This window comes from Pipra filicauda, unplaced genomic scaffold (assembly GCF_003945595.2).
Source record: "Pipra filicauda isolate LSUMZ 115617 unplaced genomic scaffold, ASM394559v2 scaffold150_size2825430_pilon, whole genome shotgun sequence".
Lineage (NCBI taxonomy): Eukaryota > Metazoa > Chordata > Aves > Passeriformes > Pipridae > Pipra > Pipra filicauda.
The window spans coordinates 887,285-905,312 of NW_024103996.1; the positions used below are offsets into that span (position 1 = coordinate 887,285).

General features: G+C 44.4%; 1 protein-coding gene across 2 annotated transcripts in view; it reads left to right on the top strand.

The window, feature by feature from the left end:
- The window catches only part of TCERG1L (transcription elongation regulator 1 like), a 60,421-nt gene extending 42,669 nt beyond the window's left edge, over positions 1 to 17,752 (top strand). The window contains exons 8-13 of one of the 2 annotated variants that reach the window (XM_027746331.2): positions 378 to 532; positions 6,950 to 7,019; positions 9,457 to 9,592; positions 12,529 to 12,618; positions 14,668 to 14,786; positions 16,803 to 17,752. In XM_027746331.2, coding sequence (XP_027602132.1) covers positions 378 to 532; positions 6,950 to 7,019; positions 9,457 to 9,592; positions 12,529 to 12,618; positions 14,668 to 14,786; positions 16,803 to 16,959 — 727 coding nt within the window. In that variant the 3' untranslated portion in view covers positions 16,960 to 17,752. The remainder of the gene's footprint in view (positions 1 to 377; positions 533 to 6,949; positions 7,020 to 9,456; positions 9,593 to 12,528; positions 12,619 to 14,667; positions 14,787 to 16,802) is intronic. The other variant, XM_039378946.1, reaches the window with a different exon arrangement.
- Positions 17,753 to 18,028: the final 276 nt, after the last annotated feature.

Genomic DNA, 18,028 nt, shown 5'->3' on the forward strand with positions numbered 1-18,028 from the left:
GGTTATGGCTCCCTTGTCCCATGGCTGAGGCTCCTGCCACTGGCTGCTCTCAGCCATGGCTTTGGATCAGGAAATCTCTTTTCCTGTGGCTGCTCATGCTGTGGGCACACAGTGAGCTCTGTGCTTGGTTCTTTCTCCCTTCTGCGATAGGATTTCCCCTTACTGCTTCTGAGGAGGGGGATTTTTCAAACATTTCTGTGATACTGTGTTGGCAAGGAGAGAGTTGGCGTTGGGGTGGGCTGGCAGGGCATGGGCAGAGGGCAGTCCCAGGAGGTGTCACCAGGCATGGCAATGCAGATGCAATACCCAGCTGGGGGGAATGTTTTGCTGGTGGATGTGTCTGACCTGGTCTAAACCCGGTTTATCTCCTGGCACAGGTGTGTGGTGTGGACTGGAGATGACAGGGTGTTCTTCTTCAACCCCTCCATGCAGCTCTCGGTGTGGGAGAAGCCGCTGGACCTGCGGCACCGCGGGGACATCAACCGGCTGCTCGAGGACCCCCCGCACAAGCGCAAGCTGGAGGCTGCTCCAGGTGACTCATTCCGGGTTATTGGCCTCTAAACTCCAGTGTCCAGGGAAGCCTGGGCGCTGAACATGCTTGGTGGAGGTTTGGTAGCCATAGTTAGAGCGGGTTTCCTTTGGAGATTCCACGTGAAGTATTGCAGGAAAATTGCTGTTTGTTGCAGAATCCTTGTTTTCACTGGAATGCTGAGCTGGGGACTGAGTGTTCTCATTACTGGCAGGGAAGAAGCAGGTGGCTCCTTACATGAGATGAATCTTTGAGGTATAAAATACGTCTCAGAAGACTCTGTCCGTATGTTTTATTGTCCTGAGTTCCAAGATGTACATTAGGAGACCATTACCAACACATCACTCAGCTGCTGTACGAGGCAGATACTCCAGAGCTAATGATTATCCAACCGAGTTGTAGAGGGGGAAAAATCCCAGGAGTAAATCTCTGAGTGCTAAAAGGTTTGGTGGAAAGGTGGGTGCTTCCATCTAACCGTGGCTCTGCCAGGCATCTTCTGATCACCCTGGATTCCTGAAGGGAGGGTTTTCCCAGCTGGACTTTCCCATCCCATGCTCCAGCTTCTTTTCTGCTCTCCATACCTTATTTGCTCAGTCCAGGTGTTGTCATACTGGTGCCAGTCCAGGAGCAGCCCAGTGTGCCAGCCTCTGCTTGCTGTTTCTGTAGTGGCTCTACAGCTTGTTACACCACATTTCTCTCCAAAGATTATGTTTCACCAGTTTAATGGACTCCCTGTTCCTGGGAGCGGTTCCTTCCCATGGCAGTGCTCCTTTTATGTACTGAGGCTTCACATTGGCTTTGCTGGGTGCAGGGTCCATAAGACCTGCCCTTATGGGGGAGGCACTGAGTCATGGCAGTCACTGGAAATGTTCTTGGTCTTGATTAGCTGCTTGGAATTCCTGAATGTTCTGTTTTTCGTGGGGAAAAAATAGTCATTATCCTTCAGTTGCTACTTGTTCTTTAGTGGTGAGGTCTAGAAAGATGGAGGGGGGGGAAAGTGAGACTTCAGTTATTGTTTTAAAGTGTAGTTTTTATAACTAAAGGAGGATGGCACTGCCATTCTGATAAGGGGACCTACCTCATCCCCTCAACCCAGCGGGGCTGGGTATTGGCTTTGAACCAGGGGCACAGCTCCCAATTAACCCCTGTGTCTGCAGGGGATAAAAAGGAGTGATAACCAGGATTTGTGTCAGCAGTATGAGCAGGAAAACAGCCACAGAGGCTGTTTGCTGTTGGTGTGTCCTTATCAACAAAGGCTGTAATTACATTTTTCAATATCAATTTCAATCCGCAGATGCCTGTATATGTATTTATGAATGTTTTGTATATGACTTGAAGAACTTCAGCAGATACACTTTGGAATTACAGCTAAAATTCGTTCTTCAGGAGAAAAAGATAACATATGCTTTTTATTACAGCTCAGTTAATTCCTGACAAGGGGGAATGATGGCCAGAGACAAAACTGAGGTCATTGTTCATGGTCTATATCATAATTCATGGTCTGTAATTAATTAACAGGAGGGTCTGAAGTCATGGTTGGTACATCCCACTTCAAAACTCTGGTTTTTGCTGTGTGTTCCATCCTTTTTATTTATTATCTCTATGTCCCACGAAGACTTGACTCATGCACCAGTTTTTTTATGGCCATGACTTTCATTGTTGCTAATTGTCTTAATATTCCTTGGTATAATTGGGCCTTACTTGGTGTTTGAGCAAGGCAGGTTATAATTAGTATATATTGGCTGCTGAGGTGAAAGGGATTATTTGTTCCCACTTCTCTTAGTTTATAATCTGGAGTAAACAAATAACACAAATGAGCTGTGCGTTCCCAACAATGGTTCCCAAATTTATTGAGCTGAGTGGCTGCTGCTGAGTTTTAATTAGAATCTTCAAATCAAAGGCATGGAAAACAAGTTGTCAAGTGAAGTTGTTCATGGGGTGCTCTGGGTTATCTCTGCTGAAAGATCAAGTGCATTTGTAATTTGGGCATAAATGAAAAATTACTCATTGTCATGGTTTGAGAGTTCCAAAACCCAATTCCCTAGTCCAAGCCCCCTCCCACATCTCAACCCAATATGAGATGGGTTTTCCAGACACCACACGAGACTCAAAATGGGGGAAAGGGAATATATTACAATGACTGTACAAATAAATACTACAATACATTACGTACAATCTCACCTGTCTCTACCATGACAGAATAGTATTTACAATGGGTCAAATCTCTTCTCCCCTCCAAATAAAAGTCCAGGAGGGAAGAAGGAAAGATCCTTTTCTTTTCAGAGCAGCAGTGTTTCTAAGGCAGCAGGCATCTCTTCTGCAGCAGCTGTAGCTGGATCTCTGCCAGTACACACGAGGGGGTATCCAATCCCCTCTGCCACTCGTCTTCAAGCGAGGGTCTTCTCTTCTGTGGGTTGCGTTCACCCAGACAACAGTCGCTTCACCATGGTCATACCACGAAGCACGGGGGTCTTTGTGACAGTCTCTATCTTCAGGGGATTCAAGTCGCCTTTGCAGAGCTCTGTGCTCTGTCCAAGCAGTGGGGGGGCCAAGGTCACCCTCTCCACATTCCTTCTCGGAGCTGTTCAGCTCCTTTCTGCAGTGCTGTAGCACTTCAAGGCTCTTTCAAGTAAGAGTTCATCCTCCTCCTCTCTCTGGGAGGGGTCTCCAAGGAGTTTGGGGGTTTCTGGTTCAGTTTCTTACCCCAACTCTGTCTCTGTAGAGCCTAATTCTCTCTCTGCTGCTGGCTCTCTCTCTCTCTCTCTCTCTCTCCTTCCAGGAGTTCTCTCTGTGTTGCTGCATGCCTGTCGTTGTTGCTTGGTCTTATCTCTTCTGGCTCTCTGCCACCGTTTCTTCAGTCAGTGCAGTTCTGCCGCTGTTGCTGCTGCTGCTGCTCACAGTGAAGAAACATCCCCCAGCTCTTAGCTACAGATACTTAGTGCAGTCTTACACTGTTCCAAGTCTCTGTAGCCCCCCTGCCGGGGACTGGGGGGGGGCAGAGGCCCCAAGGGGCTCCGAGCCCCTTGCCCGTGGCTCTACAACATGGCTACTTCTTCCCAACAACAACTACAACTACCTTCTCTTCCATTCTGCTTGTGATATGTTTATATTTTGCAAAAGTGCTCATTGGATCAGAACTTCAAGAGTCACCACTCCCTGGGGATTTACCATTTTATAACTTCAGGGGGAAAACTGTTTCCCCCCACCACACTCATTTATCAGTTCCTCCACCTCCCCCAAGTGTTTGTTCTCAGGAGATTGATGGACGTGGCCCTTCACTAATGGTGCCCATCAGGCCATCCCGTGGGATTGGAGAGGAGGGGCAGCTCCTCCTGTGTCCCAGAGCAAATGGATCTGCTTTTATCTCCTCCTCTTCCTTAACTCCTCCTATGGTTTGTCCAGATGTTCAGGCTGAGGAAGTTTTTTCAGCTAATTGGAAGAAAATGGACATTATAGAATCATGGAATCACAGGATGGCTTGGGTTGGAAGGGACCTTAAAGCTCATCCAGTCCCACCCCCTGCCAGGGGCAGGGACACCTTCCACTAGATCAGGTTGCTCCAAGCCCTGTCTAACCTGACCTTGAATATAGTTGGTAGAATCCACCAGTGATGGTTCCATTTACTCAATTCCCACAAATATTTTGGACCCTTTCACATTCAGACAAAAATCTGAAGCCTGTCCCTATCACAGGGGAGCTCCTGGGCTGACAGACAACTCCAAAACTGCAAATCAGAGTTTTACATGGGAGCGGTGGATCAACAAGGATCTGGTAAATGCTGTTTCCTCTTTGGGCTGGAAAATGAACCAGAATTCCTGACAAGGCTGGGATTAGCTGAGTGATTTAATTAATCAGCACTAAGCTCAATAGACCAACAGACTGGGGCAGTGCTCTGCTTTGTGATTCTGTGGAAAGATCCCTGTCAAGAGATGTTCTTCCTCGAAGCTTTACATCAATTACTGCATTTTGTGCTTGGTTGCCTCTTCCCTACGCGGTGGGTTTGTAACTCACAGAGGTCCAGGAGCATGATGTGATTCAGTGGATTTCTGAGTGAGAGCACAGACACCATTTGTCACGTTTTCCTAAGTTTTCCATTGCACTGAGGTATCAGTGATGCACTGGCTGGAATTGTGTCCCATTTGCCCACAGCGCTGTGCCCCTGGCAGTCACTCATGTGGCAAAGTGAAGAGGGTTTGGTCTGTCCTTGCTCTCTGGGGGAACCTGAGGTGTGATAGGAAGGGTCAGACGGAATCAAACTCTGAAGCTGGGATGTTTTGTGTCAGAGTTCCTTTACTTGAAGGCTCTGTGGTAGCTAAGATTGGGTTTTATTACCCGGTTCACAGATTTTTCATGGCAAAACTTTAAAATGATACCTCCTTTTAAGAGAGCTGTGAGAGATCTTGTCATAAAATGATTTAGAACTTGAGTTCTTCTTGAAGTAGCTGAAGAAATTCACATAATTTATCATCACCAGAGGGTTTCTCTTGTCCTGTGGAAATGTGGAATGTGAAAGGCTCTGCTGCCTTGGTTGGACTCTCCCCACTTGTTTTACTAAAAGAACATCCCATCAGGGTTCAGAGTGTCTGACCTTCCCACAACATCTGTCCTTGAGCCGCCTCTGGAAGGGCTCCCATGGCAGGTGCCAAGTGCAGGGGGGGGAATTTTCCTTTTCTTTCATAGAATCACAGAATTACTGAGGTTGTAAAAGCCCTCTGAGACCAATGAGACCAACCATTCCCCCAGCACTGCCAAGGCCACCACTGACTCACGTCCCTAAATTTGGTAGGAACAGAGTTGTGCTTGCCCAATCACCCAACTCTCCTGGAAAGCACCAACAAATAGTCTCATTTCGTATTCTTACCCTCAGAGTTAAATTAACACTACTGCTGCCTTTGCAGGATGTCCAACTCCTAATTAATAGCTCTATAATATCTCCGTTGTGTTACATTCCACCTTCTGAGTTCACAGGTTGGTTTTCCTGTTTCTTCGTATTCTTAATTGGGTTTTAATTCTTCTCTCAAAAAAGAATTTACTGAGAAGGGGTAATTTATGACCTAATAATTTTACATTTATTTAAAACATTATTCCATTTATTTATGTTGTCATAATGCTAATTTATTGTCAGGACTGTTGAGATCAATCTCTCCTTATTTTGGAATTCCATCCCTTTCTCCTTATTATCCTTTAGGGTTTTAAGTAGAATGTCCTTTTGCACCTGCCATGTTTTTCCTCCTCATGGGGTCCCTGCTCCCGATCTTTCCGTGCCGCAAAGTCACAGCTGCTCTTTGCTTTTTATTGTTCCTTTGAGCACTGAATTTAAATAGAAAGTAACATTTGCTGAAAGAACACAAATAAACATGTAATTTCCTTCAAATAGGGAACCAAAGGGAGCTAAGAGCAAGATTCTTAAATTGAAACTAGAAATAAATGACCAAATTTCTGTTCCCTTCACTGGTACAAAGACTGGGCCCATTTTCCAGCAGAAGTCTTGGAGTTCTGTTGGGTTTCAGTGAGCTCAGATCTTACCATTTCATTTATTCAAACCTTTTCTCTCCATAACCTCAGTTCGATTTTATATTTGCCTTTAATTTATTTTTTCATAGTTTCCTAAAGAGCAAGACAAGTTCATTACCAGGCTAATCCAAAAGGGCTGAAATTGGTGGTTCTGATATTCTCAAGGGAACCCCTTGCAGTTTGATATTTACATTTCTCAACCAATGTGTTTGGGATGGAAGAGTCACAGCACAAACCAAGCACTGGGTGGTTGTGGCTCCTGGTGTTCTGTCCAGGGGAATTTGGATGAAAACTGCAGCTTATATGGATGAAAAGAAAATATTTCAGAAGTAAACGTGTTTCACAGCTGAAAATCCAACCTCTGGGTCCTTCAAGGACGTGTGTCCAGGTCAATCCAGGGGAGTGATGTTGCCTTGGAAGTTACTCCCAACATCAGGAGTGAGAGGTTGTTGGTATCTCTACAGCCTTGCCACACTGGTGCTTATGTTCCTGGGAAAATGGGGGTGTATTTGCTCATATTTGAAAGAAAAATGGGCTAAGGGGGGAGGTTCTGGGGGAGTTCCCTCTAGTGAATCCCTCAGGCTGCCAGCACGGAAATCATTTTGCAGGAATGTCTTTGCAGCTGCATTTTTAAGGGAAGGGAGGAGGGAGGATCAGGTGAAACAATAACAAGATTGAAACCAATAATGTCATGAATGAAAAATGAGTGATTTTGCTGAATGAATGAAAATGGTCAGTTTATTTCTGTCCCTTTCCTTTGGATGAAGCAATTCTGGAAATCTGATAAAATACGTAGTATATTTTTAAACACTCTGAGCAGCAAAGACAAGGAGTGAAAGCTCAATTGGAGGAATTTGTGTTCCCATTTCTCTGGTTCCAATCTAGTAATGATTTCTCTCTCTTTAGCAGACAAGTGTGTTAGTTCTTGCCCAGGGGATGAAAACGATGATCTCAACATCAAAACTAAGAGAAATAAGTAAGTTCTAAAGTTTGCTTGTCTGTATGTAATGGTGGGAAGGGAATGTTTGGTACGAAGGAGGGCAAAGAAAACACAGTTTTTCTGTGTGGATAACTGCACCACTAAATTATAGGAGTCATTCTGTGGGTATCCAGTCCTCATCAGACTCCAGGTCTCTCTGTAATCTCTGTTTCCCATGGACACCATCCATTTTTGTCTGAGTAGCTTTTCCTTTAAAATGGTTAAACAAAAGACTGCAAGGATATTTCAAGTTATTTCAAAGACATTGGATAAAATCTTTGTCTCTATTGAAGTGAAGCAGTTTTTTCCCCTGGTCTTAGGTTTCCAGGCTCAGAAGTAGCCTGCGGTGTTGCTGTTATTGACCTTTATTACCATTTGTGCTTCAAATTCTCATGAAATAACAATTGAAGAAACAATTTTGAGACGTTCAGGCTTCCAAGATTCATGGCCTGTGTCCTTCTGAGCAGGCAGTCATGGAGTGTGATGTGCAGATTGTTGTATATTTGCTAAATTAAATTTTTTATTGTCTTTTTTTGGCATGAGAAAAAAAATCAGTGTGATTCACAGCATCATTTTCACTTGTGTAAGGGCTGAAGGACAGAGGAGCCTTCCTGGTGTTTGGCTGGGGGAGCAATGGGATGTACTTCCCTCAGTTTTGGCTGGACACAGCTCTTTGTGTGTAGTAGAAATTGGATTGGGCCTTTCATGGGTGATGTCACCAAATGAAATTTGCTATTTTGATATCACACTCATTGTCATTCTGTGAAGGGCACCAGTGTGGTCCCTCTCAGCTCACTGGTGATGCTGCACCGTTTTGGGATGAATGTCAAGTGAAATGTAATTGTTTGCAGGAGGATAATGGGCCAGAGCTCAAGTTACACAATGATCAAATTCCTCTGATTGGAAGTAAACCAAATTGGTCTCTTGTTGAACTTTCAAACTGAGTAATATCCTGTAGTGGTGAAAGTTGCATCAATAGAAAATGCAGTCATGTTTAGTAGGAGGCTAAAAATCAAATCACCTTCCTTGAATTACCCTCACTTGAACCTTGTGATCCTTTAAAGATTCCTGGTCTTTCCAGAAAGAGCCTGAATTTGTACTGAACTTAATCATAGAGTCATAGAACAGTTTGGGTTGGAAGGGACCTTAAAGCCCATCCAGTCCCACTCCCTGCCATGGGAAGGGACACCTTCCACTAGCCCAGGTTGCTCCAAGCCCTGTCCCGCCTGGCCTTGGACACTTCCAGGGATGGGGCAGCCACAGCTTCTCTGGGCAACCTGTGCCAGGGTCTCACCACCCCCACAGCCAAGAATTCCTTCCCACTATCCCATCTATCCCTGCCCTCTGGCATTGGGAAGCCATTCCCCTTTGTCCTGTCCCTCCATCCCTTGTCCCAAGTTCCTCTCCAGCTCTCCTGGAGCCCGTTTATGCACTGGAAGGGGCTCTAAGGTCTCCTTGGAGCCTTCTGTTCTCCGGGTGAACACCCCCAGCTCTCCCATCCTGTCTCCAGAGCAGAGGGGCTCCAGCCCTTGGAGCATCTCTGTGGTCTCCTCTAGACTTACTCCAGCAGCTTCACATCCTTGGGGGTCCTTTGGGGATCCCAGGGCTGGATGCTCCAGGAGGGGATATTTATCCTGTGTGAAGCAGCTCAGCTCCGGTGATGACACTGGTTATGTTGGGCTGCACCTGAGGGGAGCATCACTCTCAGGGTGCTGTGACTTTACAGTTGAAACTTGAAGATCCTGGAGGTCTTTTCCAACTGTAATGATTCTGTGATTCCATGATGAACTGTCCCTCCCGGCAGAGAGCCCCGTGGTGCTGCCCACCTGCTTTATCCAGGAATATTGTGGGCAAAGGCACTCAGACAATGTGTAGGATGTGATTTCTCAGGAACACCTATTTATTCCAATCAGATGCAATCTTGGAAAAGGCTGCCAGAATAAACACAGACCCTCTGGCAGGGTTTGTGAACTCGGGGTGTTCCTGGATTACTTCCCTTAGGAATGAGCTCCTGGGGTGCACAGGAACATAAAATAAAAGATGAGCATTACCCGTCAAGTTCCAGGCCACAAAAACAGAGGGGAAAAAAGAATAAACCAAGATGAGTCTTTTTGATCCTTCAAAGTCTGTACTCCTTGGCAAGGTTTATTTAAAGCTGTCACTTTGCTGTAGCTGGAATTATCGTGTAATGTTTGGCTGCTGAGTCCCTCTGATGTCCCTGATGGACCATCCTTCCTCATAAGGAGCTGCCAGAGGTCCCTCACAGGTCCCCCAAAGCCCAGGGTTTAATAACCAGCTGCAGGCTGGGGGAACTTCTCATCCATCAGCGTCCGCTCCTAGCGGCTCCCAGATCCTCAAGGATGTTCTGGGGAGGATTAAAATCCCCTCCCAGGCTCACAATTGCTGAACTCTTTTCTATCTTACCTTGTTAAAGAACAGAAGATTCCCAAGCTGCTGGCCTGGAGAGGGCTGGAGTGGAGGAGAGGAATGAAGAGACATCTGCTCCCCAGATCACCCCTCCCCTGGAGGAGCGAATCACCCACTTCCGAGACATGCTGCTGGAGAGGGGGGTAAGGAACTGCTCCATTCCTGACATCCCATCTCTCAACCAGGGCATCAGCCAGGGTGATGCAGGAGTCATTTCATGACTATGGCTCAGCAGCCAAGTGGAGAATTGGTGAGAGGGAGTCCATGACCATGTTGGCTTGGGACACTTTCTGTGCCTTTTCTCCCGCTGCCAAACACTGCCATGCAGAACTGAAGCCCTTCCCAAAGAAATTCCTGGAGACAGACCCGCAGACAACCAGGGGCAGCAGCTCTTCCAGCACAGAGCAGTGGCTCAGCAGATCATGGGGACTGTGGCCATGCACCATCCCAAAGAGCAAATGGTGTGTCTTGTACATCACCCTGGAAGGCTTGTCCTGGAAAGGGCTTTGCTTTTTTTAGTGTTCACCACCACAAATTGCAGTGATTCCAGCAGACTGAAGCCAAGTTCACTTACTGGCCATCCAAAATGATAGAATCATGGAATTACAGACTGGTTTGGGTGGGAAGAGAACATACAGCTCATCCAGTCCCACCCCTGCCATGAGCAGGGACACCTTCTACTATCCCAGGTTTCTCCAAGCCCTGTCCAAGCTGGCCTTGGACACTTCCAGGGATGGGGCAGCCACAGCTTCTCTGGGCAACCTGTGCCAGGGCCTCACCACCCTCCCAGCCCAGAATTCCTTCCCAATATCCCATCTAACCCACTCTCTGGCAGTGGGAAACCATTAATGCTTATCCAGATCCCTAGAAAAGGATGTTCTGGAGGTGTTCCAGCTGAGGCTGAGCTGCGGGAACATGGGATGCTCAGGGATGAACAGGGACAAGGAGGGTTTATAATTGAGCAGCGTGTGCAGTTTTTCTCCCTCCCTCTAACACTCTGCAATCTGTGTTCTCTAAAGATAACTCAATATGTGTTCTATAAAGATAATGTCATTCCTGTAACAAAATAAAACCCAAGGTGTCTGTTGTTAGGCAGTAAAGCCTATAAAATTTATCCCTGGTAATCAGCAGCTTTAAAGGTGCATAATTAGAACTTCAGCATCTCAGCAGTAAATTATCTCCACGCCAGCCCTGCTTTATTAATGCATTTTGTTATTTATGCATAAAAATACAGAAGGGCCATAAATGAACCCTGGTTGAGACTTCTGTTGGCACAGTTTAAGTTGGGGGTTAATAAGTCAATATTTGGAAGTATTAGGGATGTTCTGAGGAATAGGATCCTCAAGTGTTTCTGGGTAAGAGTCAGATTTGCTCATAAAACTAAGAAATTTGGGAATTTTACTGTTTTGCTTTGCTATGATTTAAAAATGTGGAGATAAGGGGGGATTTGACTTTTGCCCTGAGTGATTTTTAAATGTCCAGATGAGCCCTGGGTCAGCACCAGCTGCTTGGCATCACTTGGGACACAGGGAGGGCATTAGTGCTGCTTTAATCTGATTATTTAATGGCCATCTCCTGCCATTTTCTCCTCATGTTGTTGTTTCTCAAGGAATTACTTGATGGCATTACAAAGAGCTGAACCAGATGGAGTTTGCCAGGGTAGTTCTGCATCTTCCTACGTAAATTATGTCAACAGAAGAATATTTATTGTAACATTTCAAAAATAGATGGAATTTTTGGTGCTGCTCCAAGACAAAGGCGCTATTTATTCTGAAGTCTGGGGCAAGTTTTTCTGTGTAAAAAGTGTAATCCCTGATACACTCTTGGAAGTTTAAAAGTTTACACAAAAATCCTGGAAAATTTAAGCTGCTTTCTGGCTCCTTCCCAGCCCCAGCCTCAAAATATCCGTGTTCTACAGCATTCCTAGGAAAGTGTTCTCCTTGCTGGGATTCTGGCAGAAAGGATTCCACGTGGTATTTTTTCCTCAAGATTTTACCTTCCTAATACTGGAGAGAAAGGGGGTGTTGGGCTTTCCTAAACTCCACCTTCCCATCTCAAAGTCTGAGTTTAACTGCCTTTGAGTTTGAAGTGGATTTTGTGCTGGGAACAAAGCCAATGTCCAAGAGAGTATAAAAGACACCCTGAAAAGGGGATTTCTGCTGCTGAGCCTTTTGAAGGGGGAACCCCCAAACCTCAGGCCATGGTGGGCACAGGGAGGGGACATCAGGAAAGGAGATGTTGGGAGGAGATGGCCTTGAATCCCCAAAAGGAGCTTGAACTTTGAATATTCCAATCTCTGACCACTCTTAAGAGGAAAATAAGTCCGTTTAAACCCATTTTGCTTCATCAAACCTTTCCTGTTCAAGTGTTAATTACTCTATTTAATTATACTTCACATACTTAATTTTGTTAAAAGAGTTTACTCTGCTTTGTAATTAGATGGAGTGATTAGAATATTTTATGTTCCTCCAGATTGTTCTGTAGCAAGTAATTCCCAGTGATGTTCTGTAGCAAATAATTCCCAAGGTCCTGAAATAGTGGAAGGTGTCCCTGCCCATGGCAGTGGGTGGAACTGGGTGAGCTTTAAGGTCCCTTTCAACCCAAACCATTCCATGATTCCATGACTTTGTGAAGATGGAAGAACCTCTGTGGGATGTGATCTCCTCATCTCCTGTAGCTGCAGGGATGTGGTGCTTTGAAGATGTTCACTGGTGGTTCCTCAGTCTGTGCCTCAGCTGGGTCATAATTTCAGCTTTGGAATTAAAGCTAATTCCTTTGATGGAATTGATTTTTCTGTTGCTCAAACAGGATCATAAAATGGAATTTTCCTTTCTGCTACAGATTTTTTCCACCAAAAATGTGGAAGGAACATCTCCCAGCTCCTCACTGAGATATCCTACAGAAAGTCAATGGTGGGGGGGTGACCAGAGCATTACCAAAATCATTAAAATTCCCCTTCCAGCCGCTCTGACATGTCCTCCCGAGGGCTCATTAGCTCCTCTTTGGCTTTACCTTGGAACATTTGCTTCTTCCACATCCTATTAAGATTCCTCAGTGCAACTCTTGGTGTGCTGTGCAGGTTTCAGCATTTTCTACATGGGAGAAGGAATTACACAAAATAGTGTTTGACCCCCGGTACCTCCTGCTGAACTCAGAGGAGCGGAAGCAGGTGAGTGTTTCCCTGGCCTGGCTCCTGATTGGCCTCAAACATCGCCCAAATTAACCGGGATACCAGAGGAATTACCTTGGGAGGGTAAAAATTGCATAAAATTAATATTTCTTTGTGGAAACTCCCGGTTTAGGCTCAGCTCACTGGGATATGATGCTCCTCAGGCATAGATTGGGATTGTTGAGGTGTCCTACGCAGGGCCTAGAGTTGGACTTGGATGATCCTTGTGGGTCCCTTCCAACTTAGGATATTCCATGTTTTAAAGTGTTGTCTCCTTGGAGAAGGAAGTGGTACAGGGAGGTTTGAACGCAAGGCAAGCTCTGGTCTCTTGGGTTGTAGGAACAACTCCTGAGCCTGGGAAACTGGGCTGGAAAGAAGGAAATGGTCATAAGACAATGTTCCTACCCTGAATTATTTAAATATTGAAGAGAGACTGCTTCATTTTTATTTTTTAGTACATTTTCTAGGAGTTTGGCAGGATTTACTGCTGGATTTGAAAATAACTGGGCACAGCCCTGTGTTGTGCTGATGCCTGTTAGAAGAGTTGAGTTTTCCTGGTGATGCAAAGGGACGTGGATGTTTAGCTTACTTGATAATTTGGGTGTTATTTATCACAAGGGATCCAAAAGTCTGCAGGTTAGTCTAAAAAATTTAGGAGAGATGCAAGGATGTTGCAGAGAAGGTGGGGACTTCTGTCCTGCAGTTATTGCTCTTCTTTAGAAGTCTTTTATCATCCTGGAAAAGGAAGAATTTTAAATATGGAATTGTCCATTTTTTAAATGAACACGATGGAAAAATGGACTTATTCCTATTCCATATTGTCCCCTGGTTCTCCAGAGAGCTTCCTGTAGATATTTACTGAGGGACTGGGCACATCCATCTTCATTTACTGACTTGGTGACTGTGGCCTCAAGAGCAACTGTTGCAGGCTTTGGGAATGTTGGAAATTCAGTGAGAGGGGAAAAGTGGCTCAAAATGAAAGGGAGGAGGGAGGGAAGGAGAGAATAAGGGAGAGAGGAGGTAAAGGGATGAAGGAAGGAAAGGAAAGCAAAACCAGTGTTACCTGTTAGTTCTGTTTTTTCCATCTTTACTGAACTTACTCAATTGCATTTAGATTTCCTTGAGGTTCTTTTTAGTGATTCTTCCATGACCATCTTAATATTTACTTTTCCAGTGCTACTCCTTCCCTTTTCCACATTCCTCCTAAATCCCACCTGTAGTTTGGTTACTTCAGCTTTCCTGGGGTGTAGATTTGCACCTGAGCATCCTCGTGCTGGGGAGGGAGCTTGTGGTGGTATAATGGATTTCATGTTTAATGTGTGTCATTTGTGGTGAGAAGGATGTTGACTATGGAAAACTCAGGGAATTCTGAGGAGCAGCTCCTTTGGTTGAACAGCTTAGCGTGTTACAGTGTTTAGAGCATGAAACCAGCCAGGGTTTGGGGATTAAAAATGGGATTAAAGTAGTTGGCAGAATTTTGTAACATAGTGAGCTCCTTAAGTCCCTTTCAAGACACCAAAAGTCCTGATGTTGTGTGTCCTGCCACCTGCTTTGCTGCCAAATACTATTAGAGGAAAGTTGTTGCTCATTCCAAAGACATTAAAGCTTTTGGGTGCATGAGGATCATGTGTAAACTCCTGGTGTTTGAAAGATCTTCAGGGTTTTTTTGGGATAATGTACAGAATTGCTGTTTGGTGTTATAGACATTTTCAGGAATTCCATCCAGCTGGGAATGATGCAAGATTCAAACTGAAGGCCTGCAGGCAGTTGGACAGCGGACAAAAGTAATGCTGGAGGCACGAAAATGCGAGCAAGGCACTGGAGTTGGGAGATTTTGATTTATGTTGCATTTGATGTTTGGATGGAGATGTTACCTCTCCAAATTGTGCCTTTTCCCAGCTCCTTCCTTTGTGGGAATGCACAGTCAGTGCTGCAGGAACCTCAGGCAGATAGGAACTGCAGTCCCTGGACTTGGCAGCTCTTGGGCCAGGCCCCAACACCACAAAGGCTTCGTTAATAACTCTATGTCTTCTTCCCTTTCTTGGCAAGATCTTTGAGCAGTTTGTCAAGACCCGGATCAGAGAGGAGTACAAGGAGAAGAAAAACAAACTGTTGCTGGCCAAAGAAGAATTCAAAAAGCTTCTTGAAGAATCCAAGTTGTCACCAAGGTGGGCATTGCCTTAGGAAGGTGTTACGACCCGCCCCAGGAAAAGGGGAGGGGGGGTAACTCAGGTTTTTATCAATAATTCCCTTGGGGTGGATTAAAGTGAAACGACACTAAATAATCGGTGTCTGAAAACAAAGTTTATTTTAACAATTTTGTATCAACAAGTATGCTAGCGTTTTGGGGGTTGTCATAAAATAATGCAACATAGAGATAACTTTGGGGGGGGGGGAGAAACTGTTTAGGGGAGAGGAAAAACAGGATGAGAGTAAGGGAAAAGAGAAGCTGAGAGTGCAAAGAAATGGATATAGTCACCGCCCACTGGATCCAGTGATGCTTGAGAGCGATGGTCTTGGTTAGCAGGCTGTGGGGGAGAAAGAGAACCCAAATTCCCAAAGTCACCAGTTAGTTTATATACCCTCAGTATGCTTTTGCACCTCCCTGGGATGAGGAGTTGTTTGCCTTTTTAGGGCTTAACACTGGAGGGATGGGCCCAACTACCCATCTGAGGTATCTCCTTGCCTTTTTAGGGCAAAAGTCAAAGCCTGCAAACTCCTGGAATGCATAAATCATTAACCATTTCAGTCTCTGACAGAAGGCTTGGAGAGATAAGATTTCTCATTTAGGCTGAGCTTATCAGCCCAGAGTGCTGGAACACTGAGCTTAACTCTTCATAACAAGCTCTTCCAATGCTGTGCTGATGTTTCTTCCGTAATATTTTATTATATTTCCTTAAATTGCTGGGAGAGGGAACGTTCCCTCTCTCTCCCTCTCATTCAGAATGTGTAATATTTTGCATAACATATGTATTTTATATTTATGTATATGCTTTGATTGTAGAACACACACATACATATTAATCACGTAAAATTAGTTCCTGAATGTTAAATCTCATTTATATTACACATACAGGTGGAACTAGTCATAAACTGTATTTAGGTTTGGTTTTTGATGGAAGAGAAATATAATTTAACAAATTTGCTGTCAATGCTATATCATTAAATTAGTGCAAAGTGTCCCTACCCATGGTAAGGGGTTGGAACAAGATGATCTCTAAGGTCTCTCCCAACCCAAACCATTGTTTAATTCTATGATTAATTTAAAATAAAGTGCCCAATGTGTAATTTGTTTTTTTACATTGTTTTTCAAGTGATGGATCCAAACCTAGCAAATGTATAGCAAATGCAGTGCTTAGGGCAGTGCTTTCTTATTTGTAAATTATATGAAAATAAGTGTTTATATATTATAAATTTATAGTTGGAAGCAATAAATTAATGTTTTCTCTTCTAAAATATGCGAGTATTTAATTATACAGCACAACCTGCCAAGACATGTAGATACAAACAGCACGTGGGGCTGCATGGAGATAATAATAATAATTATTATTATTATAAGAAGGATTTTGCAACAAAACTGGGAATATTCTGAGGGTAATGTAGCACTTAAAAGCTGGTTCCAGCAATGATATTTCCAGCCTGCAAGGGAAAAACTGTGCTGGCCTACAGGACAGGGAACATTTAACCTGTGAATGGTTTTGACACAGCAGGAAGGATGCTCGTTTCCCTGCAATAGTCTCTGGCTTGGTTTAGGTACACAATGAGATAAATAAAACACAAGTCTTTCCTATAAAAAGAAAACATCGCGCTGGGAGTGCAGCCTGAAAGGAAATTAAGGGAGAAAATGCTGCTAGGAGAGTGTAATATAAAATATCCAGTATAAGATAAAAAAATCCCGTCACTGGTTTGTGAATGACATGTTAGTGATTCAGCAATGTCCATTGTGCCAACTATCACCCCTTTTTTCCATAAAAAGTGGACCTTAGCCATTGCAGGGAGGTCTGTGTGTCCAGAGGTTCAGTGGTTCTGGCATTGTCCTGCTTTCCCTCACCATTATATTCCTGTCAGATATTCCCAGAACACCCCTCATTTTTGGTGTCTGTGTGAACAACTGAGATCCAGGTCAAAGAGCCTGAGAGTGGCTTGGCCAAGTCCCAGCTCTAAAATGTCTCTGTTTCCTGCAGGACAACATTTAAGGAATTTGCAGAGAAACACGGCCGAGACCAGCGGTTCCGCCTCGTCCAGAAGAAGAAGGACCAGGAGCATTTTTTCAATCAGTTCATACTTATTCTTAAAAAGAGAGACAAAGAAAACAGGATAAGGCTACGGAAAATGAGATAAGAACTCCTGAAACTGGCAATAAAGACACGAGTGAGCCGAGGCTGTGACTGCGGGGAGGAACTTGAAGGAGAAGGAGTTCAGGGTTCAATGTTCAACAGCACGACAGCGAGTGGGTTTCCCAGGGACAAACTTGCTCTAAACGGAGTTTCTTGACTATCTCTGGGATTTGTGAAGGCTGTTCTGCAGGAATCTAAAGGATATTTTGTTCTCAAAGAATTAATGTTTCATATTGAAGCTCTCTTTTGTACAACATCCAGAGTTTGATGCATTTCTAATTGCCATGATATGTCAATCCCTTAATTGTTTTAATTATGCAAATTACTTGTAATATACACAAATTATGAATCCAGTGCAGGTTTATAATTAAGCAGAAGCAGATGCCATCCATAACCATCCCAAGGTATTTTCATCATTTAGGGGAATTATCTCAAGCGACCTTTTGGCAACTTTCTGCATTCCAGTGTGTGGGGGTCTGGTGGTCACAGGAATCCAGTCCCCGCTGCTCATATGTCTCTGTCCAGTCCTCTGAGTAGTAGTAATCAGATATTAATTGTTAATATTGGTGAAGAGTGTGAAAATCTTGGCATATGTCCCATAGGAAAACTCTCTCAGAACTTCCCACCCCCCGTGACCGGTGCTCCAGGCGGGTGAGAGCGACACTTCTCCCTCAACGTCCCCAAACCCAAGTTTTGTAAAGCCATCCCAGTCTGGGTTCTGTTACTGTCTGTGAAAAGTCTGCATGAGATTTTTCTCATCATATTTGTATAAATAAATATTTAACTTTTTTAATTAATAAGTATGTTAAACCAATTTTTAGAGGGGTTTAAGTTTCAGGACTGTTTGAATAGTTTCTTTGCCAGAGCTCAAGGAGTGTTTGGTGGGATTGTTGGGGCTGTGCGGGGCCAGAAACTGGACTGGATGATCCTTGTGGGTCCCTTCCAACTCAGGATATTCTGTGTTTCTCTGAAATAATGGGTAAAATCTTGTGGTTTTCACTGGAGAGATGGAAAACCGGAGGAGTGGGAGGAGCCTCACTCATGATTCATGTGCAAATTCCACTGGGATCCAT